The sequence below is a fragment of the Helicoverpa zea genome, chromosome 4 (assembly GCF_022581195.2).
Source record: "Helicoverpa zea isolate HzStark_Cry1AcR chromosome 4, ilHelZeax1.1, whole genome shotgun sequence".
Classification (NCBI taxonomy): domain Eukaryota; kingdom Metazoa; phylum Arthropoda; class Insecta; order Lepidoptera; family Noctuidae; genus Helicoverpa; species Helicoverpa zea.
This window is the reverse complement of record NC_061455.1, coordinates 3,746,098-3,763,448: the sequence shown is the minus strand read 5'-3', so window position 1 is coordinate 3,763,448 and position 17,351 is coordinate 3,746,098. Positions and strand designations below refer to the sequence as shown.

Here is a 17,351-nt window from a genome sequence, read left to right as displayed (position 1 = left end):
ACGTGCTCTCCGATGCACGGGTGAATCAATCACCAACCTTCAGACAACGGGCTGCTTTGTGAAAGTTTAATCACTTACGAGTGAACTATCTAGGCGTTCGGCTGACGGTACTTTGAGATATCTGTCAACGATTTTTGACATTACAAAAAAATGAGCCATTTCCAATGTAGGTGTGTAGGGCGGAGGCATAACGTTATGGCGTCTCCGCTAGTCATTTACTTCTCCATTGTAAACATCAGCAGTTTCTTCGGGGAAAACAGCGGAAATGTTTTTAATTTAAAAAGGTTTTATTTATTGTAGACTATGGTGATACCGTTGTTCGGTCCGCTATTCAGAAGCCTGCCAAATTTCTCTCTCTACAGTTAAGTTTAGGATTAGGTATTTCTACCGTCTCACATGTAGTTTCGTTGCCAAAATTTAATGGCTTGAAAATAAATTATGCTTCGCTCTATTGGAGTTCGCTGTAATTTTGATTTTTATCCCGTTTTTGTTGTTTTTAATGAACAGAACGGTAGCTTCCATGAAAATGTTCTTTGTTCGTTTTACTTCTACAATACAGCATGGAAAGGAATACTGCTACTACTATATAAATCAATGACAACACACTATCCGCACCATACTGATAAAAACAATAAACTTTTTTCTTCACATATTGTTATAAACTTTTTTAAATCTTCTATTTCCCTAATTATAAAACTCTAAAAGAAGGTCTTCTCCTGCTTCCTCAAAATGACTTCACGTGACTGCAAATGTTGATAAGGATTTAATTAAAGGGGTAATTGTCAAGGGTCCACGTTTTGTTCCGAGATGGTTATTATTCAGATGTGGACATGTTCGTACTAAAAGTACCCACAAACTGAAGACTAAACAGTCGGCCGACAGTTGACACGATGGTTGAAATTTCTTTTTTTTCATGAAAGTCTTGATGCCAATCAGTTTTTAGTCGGTCTGATACCGGTTAAATACTTGATCTTTGTAACGTGCGTACTGCCACTAATATTCATACTGATTTATGAAACCAAACAAAGTATCGGCCGACTAAAAGTTGACAGTATGCGGGTGCTCTAAGGATAACATAAAGAACAACTAATAAGCGAAGATACGAGAACAGAATATTTAATGAAGCGAAATGAGGTTGTTACTTCTGATATTGTCGAAAAACTCCAACGTAACAAATGGGGTAGTACTACTAGTATTCAATGTTTATTTTTATTTTTTCTGCCAGTAATTTATTTTAGTGTTACATGGAGAATTATTAGAAACATTTTTTCAACTGTAACCTACTTTCTTTCGTCTAAATGGAATAACGGAATAGTGCACCAAGTTTGTCTAGACTGGCAGTTTCAAAAGCATATACAACAAAAAGACTTGTTAAGGTCAAAAGATAAAGAGTGTGTAACCTGCACACTTCCTCGTATTTTGATCAGCAAACAGTATCTACGGAATCAAATTCGACAGGTTTCAAAAGCACGATGAATTGATAAAACCATCTATTCGTAGAATGCATCAAAATGACGTATCAATCTAAATTACTTCTAGACATACACCTGTAATCGAATCCCTACACTTCACTTGTTTCGAAGAACCAATTGTTTTGAAGAAGCAACGACAGACTAATTCCAAGAACGGGCATACAATTTCTGTAGAACAAGACGTAATAGAAGTATCAATCAACCGTCTTGCCGTTCGTGCAGTGCACTTCAATACATTCGTCCAATCTTGGTTCCGTAGCTACAGCGTACATTGCGCCGCTAGAACCCACGGACCGGTTAAACTTCCCCAGTTAAGTTTTAACGAGATTTTTGAGGCTGACGTGCGGGTACGGTTCAAGACGAAAGGCTCGTAAATTGACTCAGCGAAAGTTCCAACTGTCTTTCCTCAGGTTAATCCTTTTGAACTACAGTTTGCTTTTGTGGTTTGTATTTTTTGGGGTGCGTAATAAATGGGATACTGAGGTAAGTTTCTGGATGGTTATGTTATAGAGGTACAAAAATAGACGGAATAATCATATAATTATTATTTCAACAGAAAACTGTAACGTTACTGAAACTCGATTTCTGGTTAACATAACTCTTCCAACCATAGAACATTAGATTTTCATTATAATTTTGTACTTTATCTCACAACCATTTGTAAAACTTTCTGTTAGGTACAACAATATTATTCAATGGAAAAATAAATTTGCCTAATTTATTCTGTTCCAACTCGAATAAAATATCTTTTATCTTTTTACCAAATCGAAATGAAGTTCGTCTGGGTTTCGATTACGTGAATTAATTTCTGCTGACCAAGAAAAAACTTGTTACGGATTCCGAGCCGACGTGACTATGGACTTAAATGAACCTTCTCGGAAAAATGGCAAAAAATAATTATTCGTTCTCTGTTCCCTTCGTTATTGCGAATATCTTGCGCAATGTAGTGCTCTTTATTTGAACAAGTTAATTTTCACAGTAATCCCTCTGGGATCATTTGGTCCATACACTCGCTTTGCTACTTTTATTCTTGCCCAAGAAAATTCGGGACTCCAGAACAAGAATGAACGTAATTTTCTATACTAAAACTTCTGTTACATCAATAAGTTTTAACAATTCTATCGGAGGTGTCTTACTTCCCGGCACTCAATTTGAACTGAATTCAATTAAGCTCTACCAATTAGCTGGCACAATCTATAATATTGCTCCGCCGAATCACAGAGATGGAACTTTCAAAGTTCGTCTCGAACTCAAGGATTCAAATTTTCGCGAATATAATTAAATTTTAAAGGTTCCAGGACAAATTGCAGCGCTTGGAATAGAACTGCTGATAGTATTAATTTAAGACAGGTTTTTAGTACAATTAATGTGAACAGTGAACTTCTAAAAGGGTTTATTACCGGTCTGAATGAATTGGCTATCGCTGCCGTTGTAACTTTTCATTGCTTTGCTTCATTCAATTTATTTCGTGTTGTAATTTTATTTTTATTGAGTGTTTATTGATGGCCGTTGTTCTTTGTAATCTTTTAATTGAAATCGGTTTAAGTACTTAAAACCAGTTAAGCAACTAGAAGGCTTTGTATAATTCATTTTTAATCTCTTGAGCATTATTCAAATAAAAGGATACTTTAAATATTAAAAGTCCTAGGCGTCCCAGATCTAATATAAAAAGCTTTTAGGCATTCACAGTTTATTTTTTGTTTTAACCGTAAAAACTGGGACACATTTATCTTACCTTTTTCATTTCCTTAATTTTAATTTAATACCAAACCCGAGGGGAATGTTTTATGACTGTATAAATCATTTAGTTTAAGACTTTATAGACTTATGTATAGAAAAATATAGAGAAATATTAGATGTCCTTAGAACGCCCACACAGTCCAAACTTTCAGTGGACCTACAGTTTGTTCGGGCCCATATTATAAGAACATGTTTTTTCTGGTATCAGTACCAGCCTATAAACTGAGATTACTAACACGATTTTCTAAAAAAAAAATGCCAACCATAGGGCAGTTTGCCCTATGGTTCATTGATCATCATTGATCATTGGTCGACCGTCTGTTTAATCTGTGGGCAGCCGGAGCGCTAAATAAAATACTAAAACGAAGTTAACTACGCTAAAAATAACATTATTTTGAAAGTCTGTCTGCGTCTAAAAATAATAAATATATAAAAAAATATTGCTATACCAACCTAGCGAGGCTTAGACCAACTTAAAAAAACAGTGACATTTTTATTTTCCTAAACCTATTAACCTAAATCCCAACAAAAAATTACGAATTTGGCATACTAACCAAAGGCTAAAATATCTAGATTTTAATTGAACATTCAACTAAGTTCAGACGCGTCGTGTAATTAACTAAATAAATCAAACTTTACTAATCTAACTTGATTCGCGCCGGCTTCCAAATACTTCGTATTTTTATTCTACGAGTAGTTCCCGGGTTCTTAGCGTCAGACTTTTGGTCGGTTCCGTAGTTTGAATTTGGAGTTGATTCTATTTTGTTTTTGTTTTCGGCCTGCATTATTACTTTATAAGGTGAAGAAAAATAAAACACCAAAAAGTTTTGTGTTAAAAATGTAGGTACTGACTGAAACGAAAAAGTATAGGTAACGTGAGTTTTGGGCTTTTCACTAGCATGTAAGAAGTATAGAGATAGTATATTAGTAGAAGCTGAAGTTGCAGGATTTCTCACTTCTATACGCTAATCTCAAGGACTTTTGGACTGATTTGCAGAATTCTTTCAGTGTTGGATAGGCCATTTATCGTGGAACATTAAGGCTACTTTTATTCGGGTACTACTTACTCGGGTATTCGGGAAGCTAGTTTAGTCAAGTATTAAATATACTGTGGTTTAATGAAATAAAATAATAAATAAGGTAAATTAAATTATAATTCACTAGCTGGTGCGACTTCGTCTGCGCAGGTTTAGTATTTCGAACAATATGTTTACAAATTGTAGCCTATGTATTATTCTGATGTATAAGCTATATTATTGTAAAGTTTCATTAAAATCCATTCAGTAGTTTTTGCGTGAAAGAGTAACAAACATCCATACATCCATACATACAAACTTTCGCGTTTATAATATTAGTAGGATTAGTGATGACGTTCTCTTTCGTACACGTGGAAAATAGATGAAAGTAATAAAAACAAATAACAAGGAAAAATTAAAGAAAAATATTAAATTAAGCTTTAAATCTCCATAATTTCGGAAAAAATAAAGTAAATATCCCTAAGTTAGTTTTTTCCTTAAACAAATTTTTTATTACTTTGTAAGGCTGTTTCTACAACATGACAAAATTCTGATGTCAATAGGAACAATCTATTGACCGCTTAGAAACTTAAGATAAAAAGTAATTTATTCTAAGTACACTTTTGGAAGGTCAAGTTTACAAAAAACATTCCCAAAATGCCCGTACTTAAGTACTTCCTATGTTTTGTGCTGGGAAGAAGAAATGGTGGAACAAACTACCCAGCTCTCCTCAGTTCTAAGACATACCCACCCACGTCTTCACCCATAGCCGGGAAGCAGTATATGAATGCAGTATTTAACACATGTAGCTTATCAAGGTACCCCTAACTTACCAAGACATAATCATTCTTAGTGCGTGCATGCGGTATGTTCATACTTAGTTAAGTTAGCAATAAGTTACTTATGAAGTTACAAGTTTCTGTACATTGCAACTGGCATACTGTTAACAATTTGCTTGAGGTGAAAATTAACTTACACGTGTATACAAGTCTTGTTACTGCGTATTTCTGTTACTGTGTCAAATTTTCTAATTGTCAAATCTTTTATTTTTGAAAATAGTTCGAAAGAAAATAAATCCATGTTTATGATTACGATCACCCGTTGTTTGTTAATTACGTTTTAAATCTATTAGTTTATTTAGTAACGTAATCTTTAGAGTGTAAAATTATCACAGTTTCTACACAGAATGTTTATTAAAACCTAAAACAATAACCGTAATTCTGTCTTGTTATCAGATCGTAATTCTCTGAGCTGCTATTCCAAAAATTTTCCGAATAATTTAACAGCAGAAATTTACATCTATTCCCTGTTTAAAGACGGCGTGCAATACAAATAAATTGTTTTATAAAATAAATTATACTGCCTCATTAACGGACGTTGGGGGCTTAAAGAGGGTATAATTAATTACGTTTGAACATTTACATAAAGCCTGTAAATGTTGGCATGCCAGTATTGAACGTTTTTGGCAAGCTACTGGCGCGTAAGCAAAGGAAATTGACGACGTCATAAAAAGAAAGTTTATTTTTTACATAGGCTATTAAATTAGGAGGTATTTAAAAAACGAACACCGATTTTGTTCTTTTATTTAAAAATTATGCGAGTTCTAAATGTGAATTTTTGTTCAATATTTTAGGTATACATTTTTATTTAAAAAAATACATTTGGGTATATTCTATTTTTGGATAGGTATAATGTGTAATTCGATTTATTGATGACACATCAGAACATTTTGAATATTGAATGTGATAATATGAATACTATGTGTGTGTAAATATGTTATAAGACATAGGGAGACGATACTTTTTTTGAATGAATGTTTTCTTTTGATTTTGGACACATTTCTATAAACTACTACTTTACTAGTTATTTTTATAGGCATGTTTGCTCATCTGATTCAAGGATCTGTATTATAGTAGACCTACAATTGTTCAGTTCACTTACACAATCCACTTATCTCTGTTAAACCTCTTCTTTCATGCTTTCATGTCATTGTTTTCAAAAATTTACCTAAAATAGACACATACCTACTACAAATTCTTCAAGGCTTATGTGTAAACAACATTATACTTCAATCAGGCCGCTACCCGCCGCACACGGAAATACCAAACTTTCGTCTTTCTAACACAAGTTTGATATGGAACTCGGTGAATTTGTCCTGAAGTTTCAATCGTCCTGTTGTTAGGGACATAATTCTAGTATTTCGTCACTTGAGTAAATAACGACAACAGAATAGTTACATAGTTTATGTGAACTAATAGTTTTTTAAATTATTTGGGTAAATTAATAAGAATCGTAATAATTTATAATTTTATTTATGGATCGAGAAATGAGACTTGTAAGAAACAGACAGTCTTAATCGTGGCGATATTCCGTGGTTTCTTCTGTGGCCCTTTATTTCCATAAAATAGCATTGAACTGACTCCAGGATTAATTGTTTTGCTCCGCCAATTGATAATAATGGTTCACGTAAAACCAACATAACCATGCCAGGTTGATTAGTCTGCAACACTTAATTTCCTTACCTACTAGCATCCTTGCAAATCCAAAGTCATGTCGCTATTTTAGGAAAATAAAAGAAAATGTAAATATATTCTACAAGGCGTTGGATGCAATTTATGAATGGATAGGTATTTGTGTAAGTACTGTCATAAATCAACGTTATCGCATTGCTGGCCGAGGCACGAACTAAAATATTTTGGCTGGCCCCAAGAAGTTGACATTCCATTGCTTTTTGTAGCACTAGAGTACGAATTCACTTTTGTTATTATTTAAAAAGAAATTCTTGAACTAAAATTTTCCTTGCCTTGATTCACGCACATTTCTCTACGATTACACATAGATTTCGTATGAAGGTCACTAATGATAACTTAATATGCCGAGCTATGACTGTACCTAGCACCGCTTTGACAGTAGCTGCTTTCCCTCACGAATGTACGGAAGCGTAAGCATACCTACTAGGTGTGTTCTTTGTAGTACGCTAGTGTTGAATCGCTGTGATGATAGTGAAACGTTTGAATTTCAGGTAAATTGGTTCTAGAATCGTACCTAAATACTTGTGTTTGGATGTTTGTTACTTTCTCTTGACACCAATACCCGTTTTCACCAACAATCTCTACGTTTCCCTAACTAAGTGTCACTTAGAATAAGGCCTCCCCCAATGATAAAGGTTATAAGGGATACTTAAACTTTGGTGAAATCGAAATTCGTATTAAGTGTTCCCTAAATTCCCTAAATTTTGGTATTTGTTGATGAAAATGGTCATTAGTGTTATAATTGCTTATTATTGTTGACCGTTTTCGAAATGTACCAGCCTGATGACGTTCTGTAAAATTAATCAATAAAAAGAGTTGAAGTAAGAAAAACAGGTTAGCTTAAGATGAAGAAATGTTTCATAAAACCTTGTGACTCCTTTTAAAAGTTTCATAACTAGGAAATAAGTAAAGAGTGTCATTTGTTCTAGAGAAGTGAACGTATTACTTAAATTAAAAACGTTTTCTCTTGTTAAGTTGCGAGCGCAACAGTTTTCTTACTTACCGCTATTACTTATAGCTTAGTGAATGCCCTATTACTTACTTAATACTTACTGCTGTATTATAGTACTGGAAGATTACTTACGTATTTTTTTTAGCTATGTGTAAGGTTTTAGTCGGTGCCTTGTTCAGGATTTTTACCAATTTCAGGCAGGTACTTCAGGACCGATTGAAAAGAAAAACAGTTTTTGTCTTAGTTTTTATACAGGTGTGGGCAGTAGGTACTTTCGTCAGGACGCGGGTGTAACCGTTTCTGTACCTATAATTTTGGTTAAGGAAAGTACTATTTTTAAATTTCTTTATTTTATCAGGCCAGCCTATTTGCTCCATTGCACATGCCTGTTTCCTTTTTAGATTAATTTGAATTAATACCGTAGAGGCGGGTTACTTTGGCTATTTTTTTCGAATAATTTATGAATTTTATCTGTAGTTTGTATCGGTATTGTCTTTTTAGTATTCTTAAAAGTTATAAAGAAGCTCAAGGATATAATCAACAAGATGCGAAGTGTATTTTAGAAATATGATAAGCGTAACTTGTTTTTTTTTTTATGAAAAGTTTTGGGCCAAAGTTATTCTTAGGAAAGGGTAACTTTAACCCTATGAACTTTATTGGTAAAAAATCGCACTTGCAGCTATCAGGGGCCAAAGAAACCATCAAGGGCGGTAAGATTGAATAGCCAGGAGAGGTTTAATGTAAGAAACAAATTCAAAAAAAATTAAAACACGAGGTTAAATCATTATATATTAAAAAAAAAAAAATTATACTACAAAATGTCTCAAAAAATTTAACAAACTTTCAAAACTTAAAATAATATTAACTTAAACGGTTTTAACGTAACAATCTTAGATTAATTAGGTAACCTTCGGAGACATATTTTACTTTTCAGTCATATAAAATTATAATTTCAGTCTTATGTAGGTATGAGAATCAACGTTTACGAGTAGCATCTAATCTAATATTACAAACATTACTGAAAAACCTTTTCTTATCACTCGTTCATTTCAGGAACAGAGAAAGAACCCTTTTTTTCAAATTTAGGAGCATTAATCTTACGTACTATATGGTCCCAACTATAAAGCTGTTCATCTTTAATCGCGGGCCACCGCCAGTACGTCTTATCTCTTTTCATGCATGTTATAAAGGCTCCTTCCTCGGATACTGATAACACTTGCCCTGGGTATTTGCGTGAGTTCCATGTTACTAGAACATGGTCGTTAACAACAAGATCTAGATCAAGTTGAGGACGTGAAGCTCCACGAGAAGCTAGTGGTTCTAATGTATCCTGCGGTAACTTTTTGATTTGACATACGGTTGAGACCTGCAAGTCTTTGTCTGGACAACCTTCTACGACCTGCATTTTTTCTCCTAAATGAAGAGCAGAATGGTCTCTATTATTCTTTACAACGGCATCCTCAACTTGCCGTTTCGAACCAGATTCAAAGACCGGTGCATCTAAATTTTTCCCAGTCTTATTACACTTTTCTTCAACGATCTGTATATCCTCTATGGATTGAAGGGAAGTGAATTGAAGAACAGGAGAGACACACTCCACTTCTACTTCACTCTCATGCTCGATGAACGTTATGAAATCTTGCTGAAGATCAGGTGAATGCAGAAAAAAATCGCCTCGAAATGCATGTGCATCAGCATCATTAATCTGACTCACATAGTTGCTCAAGAGAACATCATCCTCAGAGTCATAAGGCATTATGTGGTCTTCAGTGGAAGAAGCCAGACTGATGGTCCTGTCAGTGCAGCTTGAAGATGAAGAGACATTGCGTCGTCTGCGTTTTGTTGCCCTTTTCATTTCTTTTATAGTATTAGCCTGCTGTAAACCCGATGGACCTGCTTCTGCAAGGTCAGTGGCACAGATTGATTTTCCAGGTGGTACATTAAGTTTCTTTTTCCTAATTGTTTTCTGTTCAGGGCACGCTTCAGCTCGGCTTTGTACCAATTTTTGCATAAAAGAGTTTCCGATAAGATCTGCGTTTATGATTCGATCTTGTTGAGGTAATCTAGCCAATGGTTCCTGTTTGTCGACGGGGTATATGCCTGTCTTTCTGAAACCAGCAACCAAATTCGCTTTGGTCTCGGTCAAAAAATCCAAAGCGGTTTTCAATAGTCGTGGAAATTGATCCTTAGGTGTAGTTGACAGTTTCCTACCCAATTGACTATTCTTCCATTGAAGCATTACTTGTCGCCACTTGCACTTCAAAGGTCGAAAATATGCCACGTCTAGGGGCTGAAGTATATGTGTTGCATTGGGTGGCAAGCAAATAAAACTAACGTTGTGCTTCTCACACTCCTTCAAAACTGTTTTATTAATGTGTGAAGCAAGGTTATCTCCAATCACCACTTTTCTTCCAGTTTTCTTCTTGAGGACTGGCATAAGATGATTAAGAAACCAGTCTTCAAAAGTTGCGCTGTCCATCCATCCGCTCTTTGTTCTATTGTATCGAGCACCTTTGGGGCCATTTTCAGTCCAAGTCGACCAGAGATGATCCGACTTATAAACGATGAACGGTGGAACTGCTTCCCCAGCGGCGTTGCCACAGAACATGACAGTAAAATTAACTTTTGTAGAGTTTACTATAGTTTCAGGATATTTTGTTCCTCTTCTGCATAGTATAGTCTTCTTTCCAGGGTCATCACAAAGGTTGCTTTCATCGTAGTTGAATATGTTTTCGGGTGGAACGCTTTTTAGTTCTTTGTCGATGTTTTCTATGAAATTGGAAATTACATCTTCCGACACTTGAATTCGGGCTCTTTTAATATTGTTAGCAAGTCGCCGTGAAAGAGACTGATGTCGTGAAAGAAAAGAAGCCAACCAGTCTTTACCAGGAATGTTGTCCTTAAAAATTTTCACAACTCTTCCCTGGGATGCAAGGTAATTTTTAATTATCATTTTCAGGTCTAATGCTGTCAGCGGAAACCCATATTCCGAAAGTGCAGTTATGTGTGCTTCAAAAGCGTTTTCTTCCTCTTCAGTAAAAATTTTAGGTTTACCTGGTTTGTTAGGGTGCTTCCGGATCAATTTGTTCTTCAAAGTACTGCGAGGAATGTTAAACAACTCTGCAGCTGCTCTCTGTGTGAGCACTTTTGATTGGATTGCATCCAGACATTTTTTTAAATCTGCCTGGGTGTAGTCGACATACCGACGACTGCCAGGCTGTCGTCTGTACCTGGATGGCATCAGGAATAACGCTTTGTGTTTTAATTCTGTAACAAACGGATCAAAAATGTAAAGTTCTCTACTAATAAACTTCGCAGGGTTACTTTGGCCCGCTGGTCCAAAGTTACCCGAAAAGGCGGTCAATGTATACCGATTTTCTAGATCTGTAATTTAAGTCCCAACACACAAGTAAATCGTCTTTAAAAAACAATTGCCATACTCCTATATACATGCCTAAGAAAATAAATAACAATCCAATTGCAAAACTTACCAAAATACAGCAATACACATCAAAGTTTGCAGCAGAAAAATACGCCGGTGATAGGGTCAAAATTTCAAATGGCGCGAATATGTAGCGACGTGCAGTTGAGTCGGTAAAACAGTTCCACAAGTACACGTCTATATCGCCATCTATTAGTTACCGAAGGAACTACGACGTTCGGTTGTACGGTCGCGACACGGCGGACAGTTCTAACATTTTCTCGATTTGGGCCAAAGTTATGCCCTAGGGTCAAAGTAACCCGCCTCTACGGTAATCAATTTTTGAATTGAAATCCAAAGTCCAAAAAACTGATAAGACTAACCTTACCTAATAAATATGGATTTTAATCAATATCTTAGAGGGAAGGTAAAAATAATATTTTCCTCATTAATCCTTTAAACATTCTTCAGTTTGATAAATATTACAATTTCTTTTGCGATTTCATATTATATTTTTTACTGTGTTACTGGCTCACAGTATCGCATTCATAGTTGTCCAATATTAAAAAAAAATAACAAATAAACTGGAACACGAAACTGCACTTTGTGCTAAATAAAAATAGAGTCCATTATTCATTAAGCCGTGAAAGCGACAGAGATTAAACTGAAGATATTTACGTAGCCTCGTATCGATTTTCATTGAAATCTAGGCCGCGTAAATAAACTGTGGACGAAGATAGATTTCTGAACAATTCCTTTACCATACAATCCAATTTGTCGTTTTAGAAAAATGTTCCACTTCAAAAATTAACCATTATAAGGATATTTTCGTGTATAGTGTAGATACTCCATTTGAAGCATTACCTCAACTTACCCCTCGTGGTAAATTAGGTGAGAAATATGTTCCGTAAATCACAATAATTTGAACCTTTCATGCGAAAAAAGAAAAAACACGCTCGTTCATTATCATTCATTTGTTCACAAAACAGAAATCATACTGTTACTGTTACAGCCTTTTTTTATCGTCCCACTGCTGGGCCGCGGCCTCCTCTCACACGGAGAAGGATCAACAGAAATCATAATTATACGAAATTCCATCTTTATCACAATAAAACACAAAACGTAATTTATAACAAATTTTATTTCGTTGACGTTCATTATTCATACATTCCGTATCTATTTATTTTAAAATTGGACAATAATTTGGGTTTAATTATTTACAGTCAATTTACATTAATTTATTCGCTCCCCAATGACGACATCTTATTAGCTGTCAAGATAATTGTGTTAAACGTCGGAAAGCATCTTTTATAAAATGGCCTGGCGTGTTTCAAATTTTGTACACAATTTAGTGTGTCATTAAAATTCAAGGCTTTACTTAATGGCCGACACGTCTCCTTATTTATTCATAGTTGAGCTTTATTCTGATATTTTATATTACTTAAGGGTTTTAGACGATCATTTGTCGACAAGGCCATTTTAAAACTTGTTGCCCAAAATAAACAAATGAATCTCTAGAGTCAAATTACGCCGAATAGAAATTATTAAACAGGGACCTTAATTTAAAATCAGGCCAAACTCATTAGTGAAAAATGTAGGTATTATTAGACGACTGAAAAATATAAGCATTACCAAGCAAATCCGCTCACTATTTAGAGAAAGGACTGAGCTCAAATTTCGTAAAACCCACGCTTATTCGTGTTATTTATATTTCGAGGGACATTGTTCCGAACCCGATCCGTGCCGATGTCTTCTAAAAGTGTGCAATATACTCCCGGGAACCTCTATAAGCATCTGCGACCGCCATTAGGCTTGACAATCACCATGGACCGTGTCGGCTGCTTATTATCTCACGTAACGTATGGGGGACCTTACGTTATGGGCCTTATCTTTACGTAAAAATCTTATTCAAACCACGCCTTTCGATCACATAAACATAATCGTTATTAACCATTTTATCTCGTCAATTAAATTCTCTAGAACTAGACGTAAGTTACAATTAGAAGGGTTCCGCTGTCCGTCCGTAATAATTAATTATTATTATATACCCTTACGTTACTGCTAATGAGTTTAAACAATACCTTTTCAAAATACGCCGCAGTTTCACCGACCCTTCAATGTGTTAACATAATGATACGGACGGACAGCTTTACAAGATATAATTGTAATATGTTAAAGTAGTATATACAGAGAAGTGATAGAAATATTTACAAAATAACTATAGTACATTTAAAACTAAATATAACAGCCTAATGATTTTTTAATTGAACGAGGGTTTTAACCCTACAAAACACTTTCCCAATGATGAAACTGTTGTCCATTGAGGATTCTATTCACAATGTTTAACGACCCAAACAAAATCACTTTTACAAAGTAACTTGATAAAAGCAAATAACGAGATATTAAAGGCTGTTAAAGCCAAAAAGTTGTCTATTTGCAAGACGCCGTGGCTTTTTAACAAAGTTTTTTTAGGCACCAAAAGTACACACATTTTTCCTTATCCATTTTACCAATCAAATCACGCTTGTTTTTACTCAAGCATTCAAATAACAATACTTTATTGACCCAGCTTATGGTTCTCTTGAGGGGCTTTTACATTCAAGTACCAAACTGTAGGTTATTAAACGAAGGTTTTCTTAGTACATATAGTGTTAACAGACAACATAGTATGGAGGCGGTCTTGTCTAGTGTTGATTTTGCACATCCTTGTTGCATCGCAGCTGGGTGCTCACCTAGGAACGGAGAACAATACAAATGAGATACAGTATCAACATAGCTGATGTAGTATAAACAAGAAATTAATCACAGAGATTTGGACGAAGCCTTTGACACTGTTAGCTTCGAAAATTATCCAAACTTGTATTAAATATTGACAAAGACTGTTTTAATTTGAGTTTTAATATTAATTAGTTTTAATATAAAACTTATTTTGAAACATAATTTTGATGTTTCTTACCAGATAGGACATGTACTCTCGTGGCTGCCGAGGGAGCGTTGTTAGGCCCACAGGTGTAAATACCTGCATCTGAGCCTGTGGCTCGCTGTACTAAGAGTCGGCTGGTACTCTTCAAGCCTTTTTCTGTCACCAAAGATATGCCTCCCCGTGCAGAATCAAAGTTTATCACCTAAAAATTGTCGAGACTTAAAATATTTGCAATTAATTTTAATTATGCTTAAGAGATTCTAAATTGGAATACTTATTCGTTTAGTAGCAAAATTTAAATCAGTATAAGTAATAAACAAATGCCGTTAAAAGACTTTGTTTCCAAAACTACTTACGAAACAAATATCAGTTAAATGTTTCTGTTTGCAAAACATTAATAATGCAAATTTTAAATTGCTGCAAACAACATTACTGCGTTTTTAATATGCAAACTTTCAGTGTGTTGACACTATTGAATTTCCATTAAAATTGAATACTGCTGTGCTAATTCGCTGCTGACATAATTACTGAACGAATTTGTTCATCGGGCCAGTCATTACGTAATCACTTTCAAACCATGAAATCGATTGACTCAGGATTAAGTTCCCAATTCCGTATACATCAGGAATTTAATGCTCTTAATCCCGCCTGGCGGGGATTTGTCGACAAATTCAGTTATTAGCCGAGTTTCCGAAGTTATTCAGTGAATTTTTACAAGGTAATACTTTTTTTGGGCATCGAATTTCGTTGATGTTTTGTTCAACGTGTCGCAGTCAATTTGGCTAAAGCCTAAATAATAGTACTGTCAACATTTAATGTGGAACATGCATCATGATCATCATCAGCCTATAGCAGTCCACTGCTGGACATAGGCCTCTCCAAGTGCACGCCACTGAGATCGATTTTCGGCTGCTCGCATCCAGCTCCTGCCAGCCGTCTTGCGCAAGTCATCACTCCACCGTGCCTGAGGACGTCCTACACTACGTTTGCCGAGGCGTGGTCTCCACTCTAGAACTCGTTTACCCCAACGGTTATCGGTTCTTCGGCTAATATGGCCAGCCCACTGCCACTTCAGCTTGCTGATTCGGTGGGCTATGTCGATGACTTTGGTTCTCTGACGGATTACCTCATTTCTGATGCGATCCCTCAGAGAAATGCCAAGCATAGCTCTTTCCATAGCCCGCTGAGTGACTTTAAACTTGTGGACCAGCCGTACCGTCAGTGTCCACGTTTCGGCTCCGTAAGTCATGACAGGTAGGACGCACTGATTGAAGACTTTTGTCTTTAGGCACTGTGGGATCGACGATGTTAGGACTCGATGTAGCTTCCCAACCCAACTGAATTCTCCTATTCACCTCGTCCTCAAAGTTGTTTCTACCTAACTGCAATGTCTGCCCGAGGTATACATATTTCCGAACAACTTCGAGAACGGCGCCGTGTATCGCAATCGGTTCCGGTAGAACATGTTCATTGAACATGACCTTGGTTTTGTCCAAGTTCATCCGTAGGCCGATGCGTAGAGAAGATTCAGCCAGGTCGTTCAGCATCTGTTGTAGGTCCTGCAGCGTTTCCGCCATGATGACGATATCGTCAGCAAATCGCAAGTGAGAGATGTGTTCGCCATTGATGTTGATGCCGCGTCCTTTCCAGTTAAACGTCTTGAACATATCCTCCATTGCATTAGTGAACAGTTTCGGGGAAATAACATCCCCTTATCTCACTCCTCGATGCAACGGTATGGGCCTTGTTTGCTGATTCTGTACTTGGACCGACATTGTAGCGGCTTCGTAGAGACATCTCATCACTTGGATGTATCGCCAATCTACTTGACAACGCTGCAGGGACTCCAAAACAGACCAGATTTCAACCGAGTCAAAGGCCTTCTCATAGTCCACAAATGCTAGACACAGGGGCTGATTATACTCTTCGGTCTTCTGTATAATCTGTCGCACTGTGTGGATGTGGTCTATGATGCCGTATCCGCTCCGAAACCCAGCCTGCTCCGGTGGTTGGAATTCGTCGAGTCTCCGCGCAAGTCGGTTCGTGATCACTCTTGAGAACAGCTTATATACGTGGCTTAGGAGGGAAATTGGTCGATAGTTCTTCAGCTGGGTTTTGTCTCCCTTTTTGAAGAACAGGACGACAACACTCCTACTCCACGCCTCTGGAGTTCCCTTCGAAAAGGACGGCATTAAAAAGCTTCTGGAGCTCCCCCAGTACGGGCTTACCTCTCGCTTTTAATAGCTCTGTTGTAATGCCATCCTCGCCAGGGGCTTTTCCATTTTTGAGCTGTCTCAGAGAGTGCAAGAGCTGTCCAAGAGTATTGGAGCACCGGAGGTCGCGTCGTACGTGCTTGTTGATCTCTTGGTTTAGAGCCCGCTTAGCTGACGAAGTGACAGGCGGGTTTTCACGTCGTTTCTTCATAAGCCCTAATGTCTCTTCCGAAAGCTTTGATTTCTTGCCCTTACGCTGCATGTTACAGAATCTCGAACCTTCCTCCCTGAGGATCCGAACCACATATTCGTGGTTCTGGTTAACGTCTGCTGTGGTTTCCACGGCGGCAAATCGGTTCTCCAAATTTGACTGGAACGTTTCAGATCCTGTCATGGTTTGGAGCAGTGTTGGTCGGAGCCTGGCCTTCATCAGACGGAAACGTTCGGCCTTGAAGTTGATATTCAGAGAGCCTCGGACAAGTCGGTGATCGCTCCCAGTGTTAAACCGGTTGATCACGGAGACGTCTCTGAATATGTGCTTCTTGTTCGTCATGATGAAGTCAATCTCATTTTTGGTCATAGTGTCGGGGCTTTGCCACGTCCACTTCCTTTGGGGCTGCTTTTTGAAAAAGGAGTTCATCAAAAACAGCCCCTCGCGTTCGAGGAAGTTGACGAGCATTTGCCCCCTATGATTCCTGCTTCCAAATCCATGGGATCCTACTGCCGATTCGCCGCAAATCTGTACTCCCACTTTAGCGTTAAAGTCCCCCATGACAACGGTGTAATGGGTCTTTGTAGTGAAGTGGAGGGCCCTTGATATATCATCAAACATATCCTCCACTTCATCGTCTAAATGTGTCGAGGTCGGTGCGTACACTTGCACTACCTTGAGGCTATACCTGTCGGTGAGCTTTATGATAAGGTACGCTACCCTGTTCGACACACTAGACACCTCCATAACGTTATCAGCTAGGGACTTATTAACCAGAAACCCAACGCCACCTTGGGATTGTTGGTCTCCCTCTCGGAAGTACATTAGGTGACCTGATTCGAGGGTTATGGTGTCCTCCCCCTCTCTTCGAA

General features: G+C 37.0%; 1 protein-coding gene across 2 annotated transcripts in view; it reads right to left on the bottom strand.

The window, feature by feature from the left end:
* Positions 1–12,255: 12,255 nt before the first annotated feature.
* LOC124629929 (hemicentin-1-like) overlaps positions 12,256–17,351 on the bottom strand; it is a 54,362-nt gene continuing 49,266 nt past the window's right edge. For both annotated transcript variants that reach the window (XM_047163603.1, XM_047163605.1), the window contains exons 6-7: positions 14,089–14,257; positions 12,256–13,864 (exon numbers count right to left, since the gene is read on the bottom strand). In XM_047163603.1, the coding sequence (XP_047019559.1) occupies positions 13,731–13,864; positions 14,089–14,257 (303 nt within the window). In that variant the 3' untranslated portion in view covers positions 12,256–13,730. The remainder of the gene's footprint in view (positions 13,865–14,088; positions 14,258–17,351) is intronic.